Here is a 25,013-nt window from a genome sequence, read left to right as displayed (position 1 = left end):
GTTGGTCTTCAACATCACGGCGCCTCCCTGCCCCATCACGCTGGTCGCCTCCCCTGGTCACTTGCTGGACCTATTGCGTGCTGTATAGGCCTTCTGTCTGCCCGTCGACCTAGCGTAAGTTGCCTGCACGACCTGTTTGTTGGTCGCCTACCATCAACAACTAGTCTAATCTCAAGAAGCATGCACAACCTATGCTCTGATACGAGTTGTTGAGAGTGTGCTCTAGCTGGAGGAGTGAGCAGGTAAGAGCGACAAAGAGAGAGAGAGAGAGAGAGAGAGAGAGAGAGAGAGCGCGATATGATTTGGGTGTACCAACAATGTGTTGGTACACAAAGAACAAAATGTATTTATACTTAGGGCACGTAAGGGTGCATTCACATGTACAACTAAATAATACACGTGTACAATACACGGAGATAAATAAAGAACCTTTATCCCAACAATCAAGAGGTGGCCTCTCCAGACAAAGCAGAAGAGGGATGGGAGGGAGCGATATCACACATAAACTCCTTGATACTCGCATCAAAGTCGATGCTCGTGGATCTATACAAGGGAGGAGGGAAAATGGAAATCTCCTATGGGAAACAACCTCTATCTCTCGATGAAGTAGACTATAGAGCCAAAGAAGTGGAAGGAGTCGAATAGCAACCGTCTCTCAAAGGAGTAAATTGTGGAGGAGATGGTACCCAACAGCCATTGTCTCTCAATGGAGCTGATTGCAGAACCACACCATTGGACTTGAAAATGGGTAGGGGAAACCTCCTAATGCATTGCAATGGTCTCCAGAAGGATTTATTGCCTTGTGGGATCTTACAGCCTTCTTTTGCTGGCAAGGGCTTAGTGCACATTATGTGTGTCTTATTACCTTAAGCATAAAAATCTCATAGCAAATGCATAATGATATTTGTGGCCTAGAATGATGAGATGGCACAAGGAGTGCCGCCAGGGGGGAGAGGGAATCCACATGTGTTCTAGTGGGGTAGAGACTCCATAGCAAAGATTGATGATGGCAATCTTCAACAGTATGCTAGATCTTGTCATAGGAGAAGCACCCAGAGGTTTATCCTTCTATTTGTGGAGAAGCCATAGCACTGGTATGTCAAACTTATAGAGGGAGGGTGGGAGGGAGAAGATAACAATGTCCTCCCAATGGTGCACTAGAAATAGGAGAAAATTTGAGAGTGTTGCCAATCCCACAACCTTTGTCTTCACTAATGAAGAGAATCTTTAGCTGTCTGAGCACCTCTGCTCTGATATCATGTTAAGAAAAGTGGCAGGATGGTATGTACTCATGCCGTATTAGAGAGACAATATGGTTTGCAGGGAAAAACATACTGTGTACCGCAAACACTGAGAAAAGAAAACTTTTTATAGGCACATGAGTCACTAAATTGTCTAGGGTGGCACCTCGACTCTCGAGTGGTGCCCGGATACTAATAAATTATATAAATAAGCTTTTTTAGGGTTGTAAATGGAAATCAAAATAGGAATTAAGGTAATGTAATGAACTTAAGGACTAGGGCTTCTCAATATCCCCTTTAGGCCCAAAAAAGCGCCAAAGAAAGAAAGAAACATCTACAAAAGGCCAATGTGCCCTATGAGACAAAACTAAAGTACATCTCTATTCAATGTCAACTCATCACGGAAGTGAAAGAAAAAATGCATCCTAGTATAAGGCTAACATCTAAAGATCTCTATGTCTAAAAATTTGAAAGTATAAAATGTATAGTTATAGTAGCTCCTCTCTAAATGTCAAGATCAACACATGATCCTAACCATGATGTGATCTAGGGCCGCCCTGCTAATGTATCGAGGGGTGAGTGTCGTGTGTCTCGTAATGATGACTTTGATCTGACTATAGTATGGGCCCCTCACTTGTCAGCCGCGTGGTTGAAATCACCGTGCTCGAGAAAGTGCAATGGCCTTGTCTAGTGTGACTCTGTGGCTTGGAGTAGTAGTTTGGTGAGATAGATTTGTGTTTGCTGAGCTTGTAGTGCCCGTGGGGTCTGATCTATGAAAGATATCTGTCACTCTCTCTGCCTAGGTCCCTCTAGGCAAGCTAGTCTCCTGTCTCGTAGCAATGTTGTGTGGCACCTTTGGAGCTCTAGGAGGAAAAGCCCTAGACATCTTTGGTCCTCATACTCCATGACACGACGAAGAGGTCCAAATCCCTCACAGAAAAGGTAGTGATACCTTCCTCGTATGTCATAGTACACTGTACATGTGCAAAATAGTACTCCTTTGTCTTAAGTTCTCTGTCACAGAGAGAGAGAGTGTGTGTGTGTGTGTGAGTGAGAGTGAATCCACCCTGTAATCCAAGTGTTCCGCTTGAAAGAAGATCCGTAGTGAAGCATAGTAGAGAGGATAAGCTAAGAGTGCCCAAAACTCGACCTTTGGAGAGAAGCCACTAGCTTCGTGTCTCCTTGTGTTAGAATTTGCCAATACTATGGGCATTGTCTAATGTTTTAGTGTTTAGTTCTTTTTCAGTTCTTAGTGTGAACACAACTAAAGTTATAAGTTGTGTCACCACTCTTAGAGTTAGAGTTAGAGTCAATTAACTCTAGTTGAGTTAAAGCTAGGTTTATCTTAGACCTATCTTAAGCCTTTCATTCTCATTCTTTCCATTCAGCAAGTACACTCTACTCTTTTGCTTCAGCACACTCTCATTGTCTCTCTTTTCTCTCCTTCATAGTTGGCTGTCATTTTCCACCATTTGGTAACAGAGCAAGTTATGCGTGCAGATTCAGTTCAACCACCCGTTAACTAGTGCCACCTTGCCTAAGGTCCTATTACTGTCAACCAGCTCTCTACCCGAGGAAGAGAAGGACAAGCTGCTACTACTTTCAGCCTACATGCAGCCCTACGTGCAGTCCCGTACACTACCCACACGCAACCCGAGGAGCTATTGTTTTGGAGGAGCTGCTACTGTTTTCAGCTCTGCCCTTATTCTCTCACTTCTGCCCGCCATATTCTCATCCCTACCTGCAATTTTCTGCAAACCCTAAAAAGTGCAAAAACCCTAATTCTCAAATTTGGGATTTTTTTGAAATTTCTGCAATTTCCCATCCATTTTGGCCATCTCTTTCTGAATCTCAGCTCGTGCTGCCCAAAATTTGGGGCTTGGCTCCTGGAGTTTAAATTGACAACCAATTCAAAGAAATTTCACAATTTCTTTGACATTCTTGTAAAATTTTTTTGGAGCTTTTGCCCGATTTGCAGTCCCACATGCGAATCTTCATTGAAAACACTAACATTGCACAATTTCATCGCCATTTGTGCAAGAAATTTGGGGGTTTTGTCCTAGAGGCTCCAACACACATCAGAAGGCAGATTCCAGTTGATGTTCGCTGTTGGCACACACCCCGACATGACATTACTACAAAAATTCAAGCTATAAGGTACAAATTTCTTCAATTTCTTTGAAATTTTAGAAAGAAATTTGGGGCTTCTGCCCAACACACATTCCAAGGCAGCAAACAAGCAGTACAACATCATTTAATTAATGTTACAATCAGATTGAGCATAAAAATTTGGAAAAATTCAGTAAATTTTGGTAAGAGTCAACATTAAGTTGCTGTAATTTGTACTTTTGAGGGCATGCATTACAAGGCAAGTGTGGTACAACAGTGCATTGTTGTTATTTCTGTTGAGCTCAGAGGTGGCGCAAGGATTGAGACACGCAGTGCTTGCTATCAGCAAAGAGACAAAGAGAGAGTGCATAGTAGAGAGAGAGAGAGAGAGAGAGAGAGAGAGAGTGAGTACGACTTGTGGGTACAATAACGAGAGTGTACCTCTTTAGGTTTTTAGATAGATATATATGAAAGCACAAATGTGCTAAGGGTGTGTTCACACCCATGCACATGTAAAAGGCACGATGGCCCTTTAGTCCCAACAACCTCCCACCTAGAGGCAATGTGTCTTAAGAGAAGAAAAGAATCAGCTAAGTCTAGGTATGTACAAAGCTGAAATACATATATCTATCCAACTCCCATCATCCGTCGGCAATGAGCAAACCGCTCTGTTGGAAGACCCTTCATAACAAGGTTTGCAGGATTATCATCTGTATGCACTTTGACAAGCTCAATGCTCTTGCTGTCAAGTGCATCTCCAATGAAGAGATACTTCACCTGTATGTGCTTCGTCTTTGCATGAAAGACAGGATTCCGTGCTATCACAATGGAGAACAGGTAACTCTGTAATGCCAAGCTCTCCCACCAGACGTGAAAGCCATAAAGCCTCCTTGCATGCCTCAGTGACAGCCACATACTCTGCCTCTGTAGTAGACAATGCAACACACTTTTGTAGCCTGGAGATCTAAGAGACTGCTCCTCCTATGAAGATAAACACATACCCAAAAGTGGACTTTCTGCAATCTGCATGACCAGCATAGTCTACATCCATAAAGCCAACGACAGATGCCTTCTGCTTTCCAAAGCAGATGCACAAATCCTTTGTGCCTTTGAGGTATCTCATAATACCTTTCACTGCTTCCCAATGCTTTTTACCAGGGTTTGCCATGTATCTGCTAACTGTCAAAAGATGACGTACTAGCGAGACAATAGGGTTTGTGGAGAGGAACATAGAGTGAACTTGACAAACATGGAGAAGAGAAGGGAAGAGAGAAGAAACTATGATGAATGGAATGATGAAGACCTGAATCATGGAGTGAATGTGATACAAGGAAACAAGGGTGCCATAGCACAAGGAAGATGATGAAGACAACCATGACATGAAACGCAATGTCCTCCTGAAGGGGTGTGAGGGTAGTGGAGAGGCTAGAGAGAAGAGGTGATGGACTGAATGAATCAACCGTAAGAAATGAATGAGAGAGTGGCCTATAAATAGGCACAGTCAGTCTAGGATGGTGCCCCTTTTTGGGGCTGCAAATCCTAAACGCAAAATGCAGAAATGCAAAAACGCAACTGTAGGTGAAGGGTTTCTTAACACCCCCTCTCAGGCCCAAAAAGGAAAACAAGAGAAGAGTGAGGTGGAGATGCAATGCTACATGCTGAAGAATGCTCATGCAGCAAGTGCCACTTGGACAGTGTCCCTCGTGGGGAAATTGTTCACTTGCCCAAGCGTCCTAGTACAAAGATGATGAAAACATGCAATGCATAGAAGGAATGTCAGACTTTGTGTGGTGCTGAGAACCATAAGGAAATGCTCGGATTTGATCTCGGAAGATGGCTCCACGTTGACCAAGGGACAAAGAAGATCCACCCTGTGATCTAAGAATACCACCTGAAAGGAGACCTTTGAAGATAGTTAGGAGACTAGATGAGCTGTAGAACCCGAAACTCAATCTCGGGAAAGAAGCCACTAGCTCCATGACTCCCTGTTGGAAGGAATATGAAAGCCTAGCCACCAAGTCGCTATTGAAGACCCAAGGGCCCCAATCTAGGTAGATCCTCTAGATCCTGGGTATGAGTAGAGGAAATGACTGCTCAAAGGAGAGCCACTCCTCAAAAGTGAAAGGTGGTGGTATGTGAAGAACTTCATGGCACATAGGGTCCCTCTCTGATCGGAAGGAGTAGAACTAGGAGCCCCTTGTGAAGCCGAAGAAGAATTGGAAGTCCCCCTCTGAGGGCGAAGTAAGAATATCCCCCTCTGAATCCCACTCTGAGAGAGAAAGGGAATCCAATCACTCATGGCTCACGGACTGCAAAGCATCTGATGACAAAGATAGTGCCGCTGGTCATGCCGAAGAAGATATCTGGGGCTCGAAAGAAGAAGCCGGAAAGCACCTAGAAGTGGCCTCTCGAACTTGAGTGGAAGAGGGTGGAGAAGGAGGCGACTCGGGATGAGCTAAGAGTGGGGAACAGTCGCGGGCTCTCAAGAGAGTGGACAGTGGAGGAGATGTAGGCTGTGGAAGCCACTGTACCTGGAAGTGGGTGGCGGAAACCTCCGCGCAGGGGAGTGGTTTCCAGGAGGGCTTATCGCCTCGTAAGGTCTTAGAGCCTCCGTGTGCTCGAAAGGACTTAGTGCGCGTTGGGTACGGCTTATTGCCTTGAGTATATTACTCTAATAGCCGATGCAGAACCATCTCTGTGGCCCAGAAAGGAGAGGTGGCACAAGGAGTGCGTGGTGGAAGACGCATATACTTTGGAGGGGTGGGGAGCAAAGGTTGATGTTGAGAGTCTTCGGTGAGATAACCGTTCGTGCCGCAATAGGAACACCCAGTAGAAGGGCAATCTGTCGAGGGAGACGCCTTGGTACCGATGTGGTAAACTGGATAAGGTAGGGTGGGAGGGAGAAAAAGGATATCTCCCAATGCGCAGTGGAAATAGTAGAGAAATCAGATGTTGATGCCGAACCCACCACCGGTCTTTCTCTTCTCTGATGAGGAGAGAGAAAGACTAAAAACGCAAGTGAAACCAGCAATAGCAGTCAGTATGCTGAAATCAGCTCCCAACAGTGTGTGGTAGGCTGGAAACAGGTGCCAGACTGTTGTAGACAACAATGGCCAGCTTGGACCGCAATGTCCTCCGCGTTCGGGGTGTAGGCAGCAAGCTGAAATACTTGAAATCCGCAAAAACGAGATTGTTTTCTGAATGGAGAGCGATCACAACAGTCGCTCTGCTGTAAACAGCTGCAAACTGCAAGTGGAAGGCTGGAAAGAGGGGCCAAACTGTGGATGACAGCAAGGGACAGCTGAGATTGCGATGTCCTCCGCAAAAGGAGTATGAGCAATAAGCTGAAATCACCTGAAACCTGCAAAAACGAGATTTTGATACAACGGAAGAAGAAGAGAAGTGGATGCTGAACCTGCAACCGGTCTTTGTCGTCACTGGAGTGGAGGATCTTTACCATTGTTTGAGCAGATCCGGCTTTGATACCATGTCAAAAGATGATGTACCAGCGAGACAGTAGGGTTTGTGGGGAGGAACACAGAGTGAACTCAGCAAACATGGAGAAGAGAAGGGAAGAGAGAAGAAATTGTGATGAATGGAATGATGAAGACTTGAATCATGGAGTGAATGGATACAAGGGAACAAGGGTGCCGTAGCACAAGGAAGATGAAGACAGCCACGAACCACGAGCTATAATGTCCTCCTAAAGGGGTGTGAGGGTAGTGGAGAGGCTGGAGAGAAGAGGTGACAGACTGAATGAATCAGCCGTAAGGAATGAATGAGAGAGTGGCCTATAAATAGGCACAATCACTCTAGGATGGCGCCCCCTTTTTGGGACTGCAAACCCTAAACGCAAAACGCAGAAACATAAAAACGCAAACTGCAGGTGAAGGGTTTCTCAACACTAACCACTCCCACTGCAAAGGCAATGTCAGGACGTGTAGCAACCATAGCATACATCAAACTTCCAACAATTGAAGCATATGGTATCTTAGCCATTTCAGCCTTTTTATCATAAAATGTAGGGTTGTCCTCTGCACCGAGTTTCACATATGGAGGCAATGGAACCCTAATTGTTTTCCCCCCTTCCATATTGAAACACTATAAAACCTTGGAGATCTACTCTTGCTGAGATAGATAGAGTAATCCTTTTTACCTATCCCTGAGCATTCGCATGCCAAGAATGTGATTTGCATCACCAAGATTCTTCATATCAAAGCTGCCATGAAGACTTTGCTTCAGTGAGTCCAAGGCATGAGTATCCCTGCCAGCAATCATAATTGCCTCCGTACTGTGAGAGTGCGCAACGGAAGAAGAACACGAACACAGAGGAGGAGAGAGAGAAAGCAGGGAATGAAGGAAGAAAATCTGCACTGACTGTAATGAATGCTGAATACAAAACTGTGGACTGATCAGCCCCTGCACGCAGCCCGAAGCGTCAGTGAGGGCACCAGATCAGGCTGATGATGATGGCAGCACCAAAGACGGAGGAAGATGACGGAGTCAGAGTGTGCACCTCCCAAAGGAGGAGGGAAGATGATAATACAACTGACTGCCAAGTGGGAAATGGCTATAAATAGCCAAAAAACCCAAAAACTGGCCGACCTGAAATTTGAGGCCATAAATATGTCCGACCAGCATTTAATGCTGATCCGACCAGCATTTAATGCTGGTAAAAATGCCAGGAATGCTCAGAAAAATCCCGGAAAGGGTGGACAATGTCCGGCAAGTGAGGCAAGCTGAAGAATGCAGAAACTGCCCCGGGAAATGCACATAAAATCCCGACTGGAGGAGAAAATGCACTGAAATGCAATAAACTGAGTGCTCTAGAATGAGCTACCTCCTCCGTCAAAACAAGTGATAGACAAGTCAGAGCTCCTAAAGTCCTCGTCTGACTCAGACTGAGGCTCACAGGCAGGAGATGACAAGGCATGACAAACATGACTGCTAACACCCCCTCTCAGATCCTGGATGTGGCAGAAGGCCAAGGGAGAAACGGATCCTAGGGTGGCAAGAGGAATGCCAAGGTCAATGAAGTCCGTCGATGTAGACTGCTGCTGAAGGAGCTCCTCACGATCCTGGGAATCCCCCTCTAAAACACTAGGGGCCAGGGAATCCATAGCTGCATCACCGAGATCATCCCCCTCTGAAAGGGATGGGGGGTACGAGGGAACCACCGGAGGAGAAGGTGGGGGATGGGAAGAAACCTGTGGAATAGAAGGTGCACAAGCGGGAACGGGTGTAGCAATAGACTGCCTCGGAGGACCGTGCATCAAAGAAGGGGAATGGAGCCTGTAAATCAATGGTTACCCTCATGTATTCATCTTATTCTGTAATGAAATGGCTATTTCCACTTTAAACATATATTTTATAATCTATCATTTAATGATTTATGATTTTTGTTATTTAAAAAATCATCTTAATTTTTTTCGTACTAATATCGTACCATACCTTTCGTACCTAACAACTATGCCAGCAATCAACATGTCATCAACATACAAAACCAAGATAATCAGGCTGCCATCTACTGCCTTCTTGGTGTACAAGCAATGATCCACTTGACTTCTATGAAAACCTTGAGACTGCATAAATGTATCAAACTTATGATACCGTTCTCTTGGTGCTTGTTTTAGCCCATACAAACTCCTTTTGAGTTTACAGACCATCTTCTATTTCCCTTTTTCCACAAACCCTTCAGGCTGCTGCATATATATGTCTTCATGCAAATCACCATGTAAGAATGCAGTCTTTACATCCATCTGTATGAGCTCCATATCTTCAGCTGCAACCAAGCCCAAAATGGTTCTCAATGTAGTCATCTTGACTACTGCATTTTTCTTTACGAATGTGCAGCTTGCCTAACCACGCTTCTTGAGGAACTCCCCCCCCCCCCCCCCAAAAGACTTGTTTGGTGACTGATTAATCAAGTGTACAGCTATCATAATAGCGCATGCCCAAAAACCATGGGGTAATGCAGCATGAGACAGCATTATACGGACCTTATCTTGTATAGTCTGATTCATATGCTTTGCAACGCCATTTTGGGGTGGATTATGAGGGGCAGTGAGCTCCCTCTTTATCCCTTTACTGTCATAAAATGCCTGAAAGGCCTTGGACACATATTCCCCACCATTGTCAGAGCGAAGTACTTAAGTGTCTTATCAATCTGATTTTCAACCAATGCCAAGAATTTTTTAAACTTGTCAAGCACTTTATCCTTGCTACGAATAGGATAAACCCAAACCTTCCATGTAGCATCATTGACAAAGGTGACAAAATATTTCTTTCCCCCTAAAGATAATCTTGGCATCTGACATACATCAGAATGTACTAACTCTAGAGGAGAATATTTCAGTGAAAGAGACTTTTTATGAGATGTTTGTGCATGTTTACCATAAACACAATGATCACAATGCTCAAAATCAGCATAACGAAGACTAGGCAAGTAACCCAAACAAGAAAGCACTTTCATTCCAATTTGACTCATGTGTCCCGATCGGCCATGCCACAAAGAAACACTTGGCTGCTCGGTCACGGCAACAACATGATCACTCACACTAGATACATGGAGAGGATACAAGGTATCACTTTTACAACCTCTGGCAATCACTCTAGATCCCTTACAGATCTTCCATTTTCCATCTCCAAAGGTAGTATGTAATCCATCATCATCTAGCTACCCTGCACTAATCAAGCTCTTCTTAAGCCGAGTTGCATGATCCGTATATGCTCAAGTGTGAAGATAGAACCGTGCTGAAACTGCAACTACACACTGCCAATACCTGCAATGTCACATGCATAGTTATCCCCAAGATGGACAACACCATCTCCATCCCCTGTATAGTCAGAGAACCACTCATGATGAGGGGTGACATAAAAGGAAGCACCTGAATCAAGAATCCAAGTATGCATGTCATCATCTGTATCTGCAAGTAAAGCATGTGCACTAAAGTGTGAAGAGACCAAGAGTACGTCATTCCCACTGTCACTGTCATGAGTGACTAAATTCACCTCTTCAATTTTGACACTGCTCTTCTCAGACAGACTTTCTTTTTTCTCTTCCTTGCTATCATCTGTCTTCTTGCCCTTTCCTTTCTCTTTCTTCCATTTATAACAGTCACGTTCAAAGTGACCCTTCTTGCCACAATGATGGCATTCAACATCCTTGCTATGTGATTTACTGCATCCCTTGCTATCAGATTTGCCTTTTTGTTGTGATCTGCCCCTAGTATGCAAAGCACTAGAAGACTTGCTAGATGCATTGTTTTGCCGATTCATTTTTTCCATGAGTAATCACCTTATTCACATACAGGATTTACGTGAGCAGCTACTCAATGTGGATGAAATCATTTAGGATACGGAATTGGTAAACATCACATTGAACTCTCTTCTAGAGTCATATCTTGGTTTCCACACCTCTTTAATGTTGTCTTTGGGGGGAGGAGGAGGTGAGGGGGAAAGAAGCAGCTTATATTTGTGGAGTTGGAAAACCTCTTGTTGCAAGAGGAATAGGCTCGAAAGAATGCTAGATTGCGTTCAGGAGATGTGGCCATGCTTTCCAACATCAAAGGCAAAGGAAAAGTCAAGCAAAATGCAAAGAATCAATAAAAGGTTGATGCTGGACAGCCATCAAATAAGGCTGTCCAAGACATAGAAAAGTCTTTAAAAAAAAGGAAAAATGTCATTATTACAAAAAGCCAAGTCACTATATTGATGAATGTCGTAAAAGATTAGCCAAAGAGAAAAAAAAGGACTCCAGTATTGGTTATCCAAGAGACATCAGCCAAGCTTCAACCAGCTTTGTGGAGGAGAAATATGCATTTCTGACTTGCAGTTATGATTTTTCAATGGTTGATTCAGCATTTAATGCTACTGAAACGAAGCAAACATAGTATTTTGACAGTGAAGCTTCAAAGCACATCACTTCTAGGAAGTATTTGTTTTCCTCTTTGCATTCAGTCCCTGTTGGGAAGTGAGTAACATGTGCGAACAATAGCAGTTATGATGTTTGTGGCATTGGAACAGCCACTAATATTGCTGCAGATGATTTTGACTTCATGCTTCTAGATGTCTTGTTTGTGCTTGGCATTGCAAAGAACTTGTTGTTTATCTCTACTTTTAACAAGCATGGCTTTCAAGTCATCTTTGAGGATAACAAATGCATTGTCAGAGACAGGGAGATGGATTATACACTTAAGCTATCTGGGACCCTGTATAAGGGTTTATTTTTGTTGAATACCTATGGTGCACACTCTCATGATGCTCTAGAAGTCACTACTCTATCACCCACTATGCAGAATGCAAAGCTATGGCATACTCACTATGGACATATGAGTTTTGGGAGTTTGATGACCCTTCAGAGGTGTCACATGGTAGATGCATTGCCTCTAGTGGAGACTCCACCTCCTCATGCATACGAGGGATGTATTTTGGGCAAGATACATAGATATGCCTTCAAAAAGAACGGTGCAGTGCGTGTATCTGAAAATTGCAGCTTATTCACTCTAATGTTTGTGGTCCCATGAGGACGTGTGCACTTGGAGATCATCTTTACTTTGTTACACTTATTGATGACTACTCTCAGTATACATGGGTGTATGGGCTGAAAGTAAAATCTAATGTGTTTATGCATTTTAAACATCTTGTTGGGCTGAAATTGACTTGAAAGTGCAAACACTTTGCACAAATACGGGGGGGGGGGTTAGTACATGTCTCGTGCTTTTGAGACATATTTGCTTGACCATGGCATTACGTATCAAGCACTATTAGAATGTCTCCTCAGCTGAATAGTGTTGCTAAAAGGAAGAATCACACTTTTCTGGAGATGACTTGTTGTATGCTCAAAAGCAAGGGATTGCCTCATAAATTTTGGTTAGAAGACCTTTAGTGTGCAAATTATATATTGAATTGTGCATCCACTAAGGCACTAAAGACAATCACCCCATTTGAAGCTTAGCATGGCAAGAAACCCAAGCTTGACTACTTTCGGGTGTTTGATTGCATAGCCTATGCACATGTTCCAAAAGGGCTTCGTGGAAAGCTTGATGACAAGGCTGTAAAATGCATAAGCAAGGTATTGATGATGGTTTGCCACATGCAATGGAAGATGTAGTACAACATGAAAGGGCTATTGTAAATGTAGCAAAAACAGTCCTGAGATGGTTGTTACAAACTCTCCAAGAGAGGTTATGAAGAGACTTTTGCTCCTACATCCCATATGAGTACAATGAGATGTGTAATTGCTATGGTTGCAAATTACGATTCGAAGATACATTAGTTGGACATTAAGACAATATTCTTGAATGGGGATTTGTATGAGGATGTTTATGTGTCACAACCTCGAGGGTTTGTGGTGAAGGGGAAAGAGCACATGGTATGCAACCTAAACAAAGCTCTTTATGGTCTCAAACAAGCTCCTCGTGCATAATACTCTAAAATTAATGCATATTTGGCTAGCAAAGGTTCAAAAACAATCCAACTACTCCCACTCTATACATTAAGAATGAAGGGGGAGACCTAATGATCATCATTCTTTATGTAGATGACCTATTGCTCATTGGACCTTCAAAAGCAAAAATTGCAGATTTCAAGGCTGAATTAAAACATGCATTTGCTGTATCAAATATGGGCTGTCTACACTATTATTTGGAGATTCAGTTCACCCAAAATCAGCATGGTATTATCATGTCACAATCATAGGATGTGGATAACCTATTACATAGGTTTAATATGCAAGATTGCAAACCTATGTGCACTCCTATGGAGCCAAGCTTAAATCTATCTATGCATGATGGTGAAGAGATGTCTGATGTTGCAATTTACAGCTAGGTTGTTGGCTGTCTTATTTATCTTTGCAACACACACCTTGACATTCAGTATGTAGTATCTCAAATGAGCAGGTATATGCATAACCCACGAACTATCCATTGGCAAGCTGTTAAGCGAATCTTTAGATACTAGCAAGGTAATCAGTCACATGCATTATTATTTCCCCAGGGGGGAACTTATAGTGATTCTGATTGGGTTGGTAATGCAAACACTAGGCAGTCTACTAGTGGACATTGTTTCTTTCTGGGCCATTCATGCATTTCATGGCTAGGCAAGAAACAGCCTATAGTGACTACCTCATTCTCTGAGGTCGAGTACAGGGCAGCCTTCATGGCAACAATGGAATGTGTATGGTTGTGCAGATTGTTGGTTGATCTACGTTTACCATTCGAGGGTCCTACACCCATTCTTTTTGACAGTCAGAGTGCTATTGCAGTGACACGAAATCATGTGTTTCATGCTCACATGAAACATATTGAGGTGCATTATCATTATGTCGAAGAGAGATGCTATGCAAGAGAGATCAACTTGATGTATGCTCCTACACAGGAAAATGTTGCAAACATTTTCACCAAGACACTACCTCTAAGAAGTTTGAGGCTTTTCGCAAGTCCTTAAACTAGCTACCCTTTGGTGATTGATCATTCATATACTTTACCACATTGGCACTCCAGGGAGGTGTTAGAATTTGCCAATTCTATGGGCAATGCCCAATGTTTTAGTCTTCACCTCTTTTTCAGTTCTTAGTGTGAACACAACTAAAGTTATAAGTTGTGTCACCACTCTTAGAGTTAGAGTTAGTTTAACTTTAGTTGAGTTAGAGTTAGGTCTATCTTAGACCTATCTTGTACCTTTCATTCTCATTCTTTTAGTTCAGCAAGTACACTCTATTCTTTTGCTTTAGCACACTCTCATTGTCTCTCCTTTCTCTTCTCCATAGCTAGCTATCATTTTCCAACACCTTGCTGGTAAGGATATGAAGGCCTAGCCACCAAGTCATGGCTAAAACATCCAAGACCCCGAGTTAGGTAGAACCTATAGATCTTGGGTATCAACAGGTGAGATGGCATCCTAACATCAACAACCCAAGAAGGAAAAGGGTTTTCAACAAGGTATGCAAAAGATTGCATGATGAGTAGAGACCCCCTCTGAAGCTAGAAGAATGGGATCCCCTTGAAAGTCTAAAAAAGATGATTTTCCTCTAAATTTTCCTTTGAGAGAGAGGTAATCTAAAAATTCATGGATCATGGCCTCTAGATTTTCTAATGATGGAGGGCCATTGGGGATGCTGGAAAAGCTATCTACGGTGGCTGTAAGGGAACAAAGGCCAACCAGACAACACCCAAAGGTGGCCTCTTGAAAAAAATGAGTAGAAGAGGGATGAGAAAGAGGTATAGTTACCAAGAACGGGAAACGGGAATGGAAACAGGAACGGAGGGAACGGCATATATGTGTGTGTGCGTGTGCGCGTGCACATACATACATACATACATACATGAGATATCAACCATAATTTGTGAAATTAGAGACATAATAATCAAGTTTCAACAATAATAAAGATTCAAAACATTGTAATCACCAATGGATTGTCGCATCCACCATTGTAATCAACAATGTTGCATAAGTCCAATAAGTGTGCATTGCAAAGACACAAAATATGCACTGAACTTTAAAGTCTAAAGATCCAAGTTACAAGAGCTCCAAGTTCCAAGTGAATGGTTCTATTGTCTCTTCTCTCTGCCCCTTCTCTCTGTTCATTGTCTTTTAGTCTTATCCATACGCTTCCACATGACTCTAACATAGGCAAAGCTACTTGACGGAAAGTAGATGCATCGCAAACTAGGACACGTAATACACATTGTCCAACATATCTAGATTTGCGCTTAGTTAAATCAAACTTGAGTTTACTAATACCTTAGATCTTTTGTCAAGGAGTTATTTCCACATTAGATATTGTTCATTGTCGATTCACGAGAGATAAATATATCCTCAAGTAGAGACATATGATTTGTAGCTCCACTATCCACGATCCATTTGACTTGATGGCCACACGAAAGGGTGGGGTGTGCCTCACAAAAGACTCGTTGAGAGGCATCTCATAGATGTGAACCAAGCTCTCATTCTTGTACGTCTCTACATAGAGAAGGTGGGCTTGTGGAATGAAGTCTCTCAATGGTCCAATTGAACAATCCAACATCCCCTCTAAACTTAAGAAGGGCATAGATTATGATGGCTCCTATGGCAACATGACCCTATGGTCTCCATTAGACTTGCCACCCATCCGTGTGAGATAAGTTGTTGAAGGTTGGCCACCACTTTGCCTCTATTTAAGGGTTTTGCAAATTGAACATCTGATACCATACTAATTCATCTTATCTAACTCGAAGAGTATGCGTTGTTTTCTTGGGTTGACACCCTATAAGCCAATATTAATGATGTTGTGCTATCATCTCTAGCATGGAAATGTAAATTAATTATAAAAGCCCACCTCACCCAACTAGATACGTTGCCAAGAATGAAAAAACATTCTTCCGATTCAAGAATCTTATATGCTAATGCTCGATGCCTGTTCTTGGTTTCTACTCTACTTCAATGTGCACATGTGCACACATGCATACATGCACCCAAATATACATGTCATTTGTTGAAATTAACGGATTTGCATGGATATGTGATACATATATACACATGTATGTGTACATACCTACATTTCAGTCAAACATTAGTGAATCACTAAGTCCTCAACCAAGGGTGGAACATTTCATGTGGTACCACTTCTTTGTAGTAGACTTTGCCATGAAGTCTACTCTCTTTGTTCAGATAATGAAAATGGCTTTTTCTATTTGAAAATGTGTGCGCGTGTGTCTCTCTCTCTCAAATCTCTCTGGTATGTTTTGTTTTTTATAGTCTCTTTTAGGCACATGTATCATCACACAATTTCACAAAGCATTCCATTGGAAATAATGCAGGAATCTGTTACTTTGCTCTCCTAAAACATGCTCACAATCTAAAGGAGTAAAATTGAGTAAGGCCAAGACAGACTACTGCAAATGCAGAGGATTCTTACCACCATCTGAGAGCCCGTCTCGTGCATCATAGAACTCGTCGTAGCCCAAAGAAGCTGAACAGCTGCATTCCCCAGCTTGTGCAAGAGATTGATTTGAATCAACAGACGCAATGCCAACATCAGATTGGTTTGAATACGCAATGCCAACACCATCTGAAACTGAGTGTGAATCATCATTGGCAGCTAGTCTACTACAAGTATCGTGAGTGACAATTTTGAGCTTCAAAACATCCCGTCCAGTACACTGTTCTGACACTTGCAGGGCGAGATTGCCTTGCCACTCCATACCGGCTGAAAAGTGGACTTTTGTGCTGCTGTCGACCTTGGGATACTGAACGTGCTGTGAGTTATCCTTGGGGATGCCAATTCTACCTTCTGCATGCTGCTGACTTCCAAACCTGCTGTCTTCCACATGCTGCATGGCCATGGCATGCGGGAGTATGGGAGATGGCTGCTCATTTCTCTTTACTGCTGCATCATAGCACGAGTCCTGGACTCTAGTTGGGTACCTCCTCTTGCAGTTGAGGACGTAGGGAGATGAGGAGGGGGAAGGGGGGCCCCCCTCCAGCTCTGCCTTGCCACCACCGGGAGGCACCTCTGACGAGTCTCTATGGTTGTTCTTGCTGTTATCCATGGAAGGGAAGAACGACTAGATAGGAGGCCAGCTACGTCTTCAGCCGACGTGTTGCTGCGTCTACATCAGCTTTGACAGAGAGGACTGTCACGCCATTGGTCTGCGCCATCGTTCTTGGCGTATCGTCGAGACTTGGAAGCCATGGAGCCGTGTTTTTACCATCTAAAATTACCTCATCACACCACCATCACAATTTGTCTTCTATTTAGGAGATGAGTGACCGAAATTCGTGACAAAGATGGAGGTGGAGGAGGAGTGGGATAGCGGGACACTAACCGAGAAATTAAATAGCAATTTATTTAATTAAGAGCTAGTTAATTTGGCAAGAGCTAGTTAATTTGGCAGTATCAAAATGTAAGCCCACCATCCAGCATGGAACTACCTCCATAGGATCTTGTTGAGATAATTCTTCTAAAGTCTCTGCAAGATGATGAAGATACGGAAGGTGAGAGCGTTAAAGCTAATGGTGAGAGTATTGATGCCATTTCTTGGGAAACATGGCATAAGGGAAGTCTCATTGATATAGAAGAGGAGAACAAGCTTAGGCTAAGGCCAAATCCTCAACTGGTACCCAAGATACTTGCCTCATCTATTAGAAAGAATACGAGAGAAGGCTGATGGAATGCCAAAGAGGGTTTTTTGGATAAAGACAAGGTATGCTAAAATGTGCTCAAGTTTGATACAAGAGTTGTGTTGATCTTCTTCTTTCGTATACTAAAGAAAATAAGCATGAATACCTAGATATTAATGTGCCTTATGTGGGGGAACTCATTGGAGCAAATTTGTTGGTGCATATTACACCTGTGGCATGTGGGACCACTACTTCAGGGAATGCCTATTTGTTAAATGAAAATGAATCAAGAAAGCCACTCGAATAGAGCCATGACTGAAGGTCATCAAGAACAATCAGTAGTTGGGAAGGATCCTAATTCTGCAAAGAATTATAACAGTAAAGTTTGGAATTGGTTAGGAATTAAAAAGGAAAAGATGTCTTCTCAAAGCAAAAGGAGCAATTATTCAAACAAGCACCTTTGTTAGACCACCTCAAGTTTGGAGTTTTTGAAATAAAATAGCAATACCCAAAAGTAGAGAGAAATCAAATGCTTTTGCTCGACTTAATAAGTTGCCTTTAGAGCAATTGATTTGGAGTATCTATGAATGGATGCAAAAGATTCGCATGGTAGCAAGCCTTGATTGGGCCAAGTGGAGCTCAAAATCATGATTGCTTTGCACCCCAAATCAATGCAAATAGACTAGACAAGCAAGAAGGCATTCTCGTCAATGCATGGTTAGATTAGTAGGGCACTTTAGAATGGCAATAAGGGATTTAAAAGGATGCAAAGTTTTGACAACAATGGAGGTAACAATGCAGACCCAAATTAGAATAGTTGCAGTCAATGTTAATAGAACTATTGATAGTATTCAAAGGAGCCTTTTTTGGAAATGGGTCTAAAAGAATCCTAGTACAATGTTGGTGGAGGAATATAAATTTCATAGCAAAAGCAAATTAGAAAAATGGTACAAAGTGTGCATTTGCTTCATGGGAAGGGAAAGAGGTAGTGAATATGGGTGCTTGCCAATAGTAAAGTTTTGCATAAATCCTAAACTTAAACTTAAGTCACAAGACTGCTAATTGTTTATAGTCACCAATTGGAGGAATGGCTCGTTCATGTGAGATTTTTGACTTGATAGTCAAGCCCCTCAGCATAGGGGTGGATTGTTGCATATATTAACCAGGGAAATTTTGATATTTAATGTTACCTTTAAAGGAAATTTTAAAATAAAAATCGAATAAACTTTAGTTAACCATATTAATACAGAATCCATGATAAGTTGTTCATACAAAAGACATAAATACATGACCTTCAAATCAAAGACAATAATTATTTGTTAAATTTGCAAAAGCAGCTCCCTAGATTTCCTAAGCCATTGCTACCCCATCCCTATTTGGTACTACATAGGGGATCCACCATTGCTACCTAGTCCTCTTGACACAACCCAAGGGCCATCACCTCGTAAATTCCACTATAAGGGTTGGGTCCCATGATCACATCGTTACTCAACCTTTATCCACCTTTGCAAAATATCATTCCTTAATTAATCCAATTAAGAATCAAGCATAATCAAGGCAATTGGCCCTAATATCATCTTCTAGGAAAACATTCCTTTATTCCCATGGCAACTTGTCATTACAGACCCCTAACATGCATTTGCCATCAACACAAGCCTTGGAATATTTATCCAAATTTATAATGCAACAATCAGTTGATTGAAAGAAAAACATTTAGAGTGTTGTTCAATCAACCAACAAAACTAATTGTATTTTTCCCAAACAATACAAGAATAGATGCGATAATAATTCCATCGAATATTCGCTCTCCCTCTTGGGATCAAAGAGTGATTCTATGCAAAATTCTCTTAATACTTGTATGCACAATTCTTAATGTCATTCTTTTTATGATTATGCTATTCATAACCCCTGACCGATTGCTCTATCAACGAATAAGCCATACGCAACTAAGTGCAATTAACTTTCCTTGATACATGCACTTTGCAAACTCCATCTCCCGAATATGTGAGAAGAGGCCTATCCCTTCCCATGACTTATTCTTATACATCATAGTATGGAGCCTAATGTATCTCATGTGAGAACCAAAGCAAGCATCTATCAATTTAGAAATACTTTACTTACGACCGGAATCACGGTTGGATTGGTAATGATGCCCTCGCCCGAGGCTCCATTGCTTATTGAGGGATTGCCATCTATGAGTAACATCTTCCGCTTGGGGGCCATCATCCGCAAGTAGACTCTAGAGATTAAGAAGGCGGAATAAATTCGAGATGGAAGAGCGTAAGAGAAGATGGCTAAGCCGAGGATTGAGATAGTGTGAATTGAGTAGCCTCTTAGAGTAACCCTTCTATCTTTCTCTCTCTCTCTCTCTCTCTCTCTCTCTCTCTCTCTCTCTCTCTCTCTCTCTCTCTCTCACAAGCTCTCTCTCATAATCTCTTGGAGGGGTATCCTTCTCTCTACCTCTCTCTTGCAGCCTCTCGGGGTCTCCTTATGCTCCCTTGTGCTTCCCCATGCCAAATGAATTAGAGAAGAGGGGATGAGGTTGAGAACAAGAGTGCTTGGTGGAGGGACTCTTGGAAAACTCAGTGATGTGATGCTTAACTCATAAATCTAATAGTTCCATTGGCTCCAAAAGGGAGCTAGAACCCCAAGACACCAAGAGACTTGGTTGGAAAGCTTTCACATCACTCCTTCTTTCTCTCCTTGTTCGAAGTGCTGTCTACTGCCTGTAGACTGTGATCGCGGGCGCGCACGATTTCGCCAATCACTCTCTTTATCTTTTTTCTTTTTATAAAATCTCCAAAACTAACTAAAACATCACTTGTCTTTTCTTTTAAATGACATCTTGTTTTATCTTTTTAGGATAATATCTAAAATATACTAGTTTTTTACCCAAAAATCTAATATCTTTGGACCATCCATATTATACACATTAACGTTAATGATTAATATGGCTCATAACTCTTGTTCACGTTGTAACTTCCGTGAAAGGTGGTTATGGTCCTTGTCAATCCGAGAAAAATGTCGGATTACGACACTCAGTTTTTCTTTTAATATATATTTTTAATTAAATAAAAATTATTAACTATTAACGTTAGTTAGTTTTTACCTTAGTTAGTCTTTAGTTAGTAATCTTACTAACTTATTAATTGACTAACTAACTTTCGAACTAACCAACTAACTTTTATTGTGTGGAAATATTACAACACATAAGAATGAGCTCCTCTATTTATTTTTTGGCTTTTATACACCCCAACAAGTTGGGCATCCTATTCACATTTTGTGGCCCTTTGATCGAGTCCTTTTAATTCATATATACACCTTTCATTAATTGAAACAATCCTATCAAAAGTAACTAGAAACTTAGTGCCCACAACCTCATGTAGCTACAAGTCTTCCTATCTAACATTGGGATATTTTTCAATTTGTACAAGACTAAGCATACTCTCAAATCATGTTAGTGTAGCCATAAGATAATTGGGATACATTAATGTTGTACCTTGCAAATGATAGTGTCTTAATTACTCTAATGCAATGGTGCGCAGATCGGACGCTGTATGCTCGCGTAGTGAATGCCGGAAGGTCCCCAAGAACAATGAACTCTACTTTTTGCACAAATTACAAGGTAAAACAACATGAACGACAAGAGCAAGAGACCAATTGGGTGCAATCTCCCCCATGCCTTGTGTGAGTGCTCCACAAAGCATGTATTTTATGTATATTTCATCTTCATGCTCAAATAATAGCCCAAATTACAAAATAGCAAGCTTTTAGCTTTTGAGTTTGCTTTTACACAAAAATACGAATAAAGCTAACGGACGGTGCCCAAAGAGTCTGGCACGCCCAATACAATGTCCAAATAGAAATAACATAACCGTGCGCCCATGCGCATATAAAATAATAATAAATAATCGATGCCTCAATAAATAGGCATGACAAAATATAGGCGTGGCGCCTATCAAAATATAATCCATAAATCGAATACTCGCTATCCTCCAATGCTTTCCTCCGCCACTGCTGCTATCTCTACACATCAACTGAAGCATTCACAATCGTTAGTAAAATAATACAATTAAACCGACAAAAGTGAATACCTAGCAGTCTTCAGCTACATAAATAAATCAACTGGTTAGAAATAAATTCTAACCTTAATTTATTACGAGTGCGCACTCAAAACTCATAAACGTTTATTAATTTAATATGCATTTTGCGGAATCACCCATGTACACACTAAATTAATGAAACGCCCGAAAAGGACAGGCGTCCCCATCAACTTCTCGCACAAGGAATCCACTTTGTGTATAAGCCCCGGTCATCAAAGTTTACGGAATCCACCGTAAAACCTCACGGAATCCACCGTGGCACGGAATCCACCGTGAAATATGCCTGCTGGCATCATACCCCTGGGGTGGGATAGCAATTGACCTCAATTGCTATTAGCTCAATGTGGAGCTAACAGAGTGGGGAAAGCATTTAAGTCTCTAGCGTGCATCCATTGTGCTTCCTCTACTGGATGGTTCTTAAATTTAACTAGATATCTAGAATATCTTCGGTCAGTTCTAGTGGTCATGAAGTCAGTGTCTATGATAGCTTCTGGTTCAAGTATTTCAGTCTCTTCCTCTAACAAAGGTGGGTTTTCATAAACAGGGTGTACAGGTAATTGGCCTCTAAATGGTCTCAATAAACTAATGTGAAATGTGTTGTGAATTTTCCAATGAGGTGGTAATTCTAACTTGAATGCATTATCATTAATTTTATGAATGATCCTAAATGGTCCATAGAATCTAGGGGCTAATTTGACAACTGGGTGTCTATCTACACTTTGTAGTCTACGTTTTTCTATTCTCAACCAAACATAATCATCAACTTTGAAATTCATTGCTTGTCTTTTCTTGTTGGCTTGTTTGGTATATGATTGCTGGGCTTTAGCAATCATATCTTTAACCTCATCAAAAATAGTATTATGCATACTAGCAATATCATCAGCACTTTGAACTCTATTTGACAAAGATGCAACAGGTGTAGATAATCTATATCCATAAATCACTTCAAACGGTGCTTTCTTTGTAGATGTGTGTGGTGTATTGTTATACGCAAACTGTAATAAATACAAATGTGTGTCCCATGTCTGTGGTTTAGAGATAGTATATGCACGTAAAAGATCTAGAATTGTGCTGTTAGTGGCTTCTGTTTGTCCATTAGTTTCTGGATGAAATGCAGATGAGAAATCAATCTTTGTGCCTAGGTTAGCAAACAGAGTAATCCAAAAGTTGTTACAAAATCTAGAATCACGATCTGAAATAATAACTTTTGGCAATCCATGGTTAGTAAAAACAGTTTTCAAAAACAACTGTGCTGCTTGTGATGCTGTTAAAGTTTTCTTACATGGTATGAAATATGCTTGTTTACTAAATCTATCTACTACTGTCCAAATCATATCATGGTTAGATTTAGTATTAGGTAAACCAGTAATGAAATCCATAGAAATTTGTTCCCAAGGTTTAGATGGAATAGACAAAGGCATAAGTAATCCATACTGTTTACCATGATGTCTCTTAACTCTTTGACAAATCAAACATTCAGAAACAAAGTTAGATACATCAGTATCCATATGCGGCCAATAAAAATCTTTAGTTAACGTACGTAAGGTAGATATGATACCTCTATGACCTTGATATGGGGGACAATGAATTTCATTCAAAACAAAAGATCGGAATGGAATTGTAACACACAATCTCTTTTCATAAAACATAAATCCATCATTATATGACAATGAATCAATAGGAATCAAATTATTTTGAACTAATTTATTCCAATCAGCATGAAAAGTCATATTCTGATGATAAGTATCTTTCATAGCAATCAAAGAATCAAAAGATATAACAGAAATATTATGAATGGCAGGTCTTCTACTCAATGCATCAGCCACTACATTTTCTTTTCCGGGTTGGTATTGAATGATAGGATGAAAACTTTGAATAAAGGATGCCCATTTGATATGATGGTCAGAGATTTGGGGTTGGCTAAGTAAATGTCTAATACTTTGCTGATCGGTCTTAATCATAAATTCTGAACCCATTAAGTAGTGTTTCCACAATTTCTGTTTTAAAGAATTCACTCTTTTCAGGATTTGCATACAATTGATTTTCTTTCAATAACTGAAAAACCAATGACAAATGCTCATAATGTTCTTTCTCATTTTGACTAAACACCAAAATATCATCAAAGAAGACAATTACACAATACTGATATTTCAAAAATATACGGTTCATCATTCTACTAAACGTAGCAGGTGCATTAGTCAATCCAAATGGTATCACTAAAAATTCGTAATGACCAAACTGTGTCCTAAATGCAGTCTTGAATATGTCTGACGTATTTAGTCTCACCTGATGATAACCAGACTTAAGGTCTATTTTACTAAATATAGCAGATCCTTGCAGTTTGTCCATAAGGTCATCAACTCTAGGAATGGGATACCTATTCTTTATAGTGATCTTATTTAAAGCTCAATAGTCAATGCACATACGATAGGTATTATTCTTTTTCTTGACTAACAGAACAGGTGCACCGAATGGAGAACTGCTAGGTCGAATCAATCCTCTATTTAGTAATTCCTCAACTTGACTCTGAATTTCTTTTTGCTCTATTTGGTTATGCCTATATGGTGCTTTGCAAGGTGGTTGTGTGCCAGGGATCAAATCTATCTTATGGTCTTCTGGATGTGAAGGAGGTAAACCAGGTGGTAGATCTTCTGCAAAACAGTCCTTAAAATGTGCAAGAAATTCTTTATGCCTAGGGTGCATATGATTTTCTTTTACTTGCAATTCATTCACCCAAATGAGATAGGATTTACTACTCTTGCGTAATGCACGTTTAGCTTGAGTATGCGAAAGCGGTGGAAAAACATTAGATGCATGCATACCATATAATGTAATAGATTTTCCTTGAAAATTAATATTCATTGAGTGTGTGGAATAATCTATATCTGGGTTATACTGATGACGCCAAGGCATACCTAAAATAATGTCACTCGACTGTAATGGAACAACTAGGAAATTTCTTCTTTCAGTGTATTGACCAATTTGAATCTCTAAGTCTTGCACTTCCTATGTACCATTATACCTAGTGCCTAAGAATGCAGCTTTGATGCGATAATGCGTAGGTACAGTCTGTAACTTCAATTCTTTTACTAATTTTGCTGAAATAAAATCATGAATACTACTGTCATCATGCAAAATAATCTTTTCCTTTCCATGCACCATACATTTCATAGTCAATAAAGAATGCAGAGTAGGCATACCTGGTAAAGTATCCGAAGGTGTAGTAGTGTCATCCTCATCTTCTGTGAAATCAGGCATATCTTCATGTTCGTCTTCATCCATTGCTCCAAGGTAGTTGATATGGGCAGGTGGCTTCTTTGAATGACAATTTGTTGCTAGATGTCCAGGCTGGTGGCATTTATAGCATACTATTGGCTTGGCTTTGGTTACATTGTTTGCAATGGCGGGAAGTCTAGGAACATTAGGGTTTGGCTGTGGAATAGGCTTAGGGTTTTGATTG

The 25,013-nt window shown here is 41.1% G+C and overlaps 1 protein-coding gene across 2 annotated transcripts in view; it reads right to left on the bottom strand.

The window, feature by feature from the left end:
• The window catches only part of LOC148019846 (uncharacterized), a 29,067-nt gene extending 11,982 nt beyond the window's left edge, over window positions 1–17,085 (bottom strand). Inside the window, exon 1 of one of the 2 annotated variants that reach the window (XM_087700837.1) lies at window positions 16,246–17,085. In XM_087700837.1, the coding sequence (XP_087556963.1) occupies window positions 16,246–16,879 (634 nt within the window). In that variant the 5' untranslated portion in view covers window positions 16,880–17,085. The remainder of the gene's footprint in view (window positions 1–16,245) is intronic. The other variant, XM_087700835.1, reaches the window with a different exon arrangement.
• Between the last annotated feature and the right edge of the window lie 7,928 nt (window positions 17,086–25,013).

This window comes from Lygodium microphyllum, chromosome 19 (assembly GCF_053477565.2).
Source record: "Lygodium microphyllum isolate KBCC chromosome 19, Lygodium_microphyllum_v1.1.10, whole genome shotgun sequence".
NCBI classification, from domain to species: domain Eukaryota; kingdom Viridiplantae; phylum Streptophyta; class Polypodiopsida; order Schizaeales; family Lygodiaceae; genus Lygodium; species Lygodium microphyllum.
This window is presented reverse-complemented; position numbering and strand designations above follow the sequence as displayed.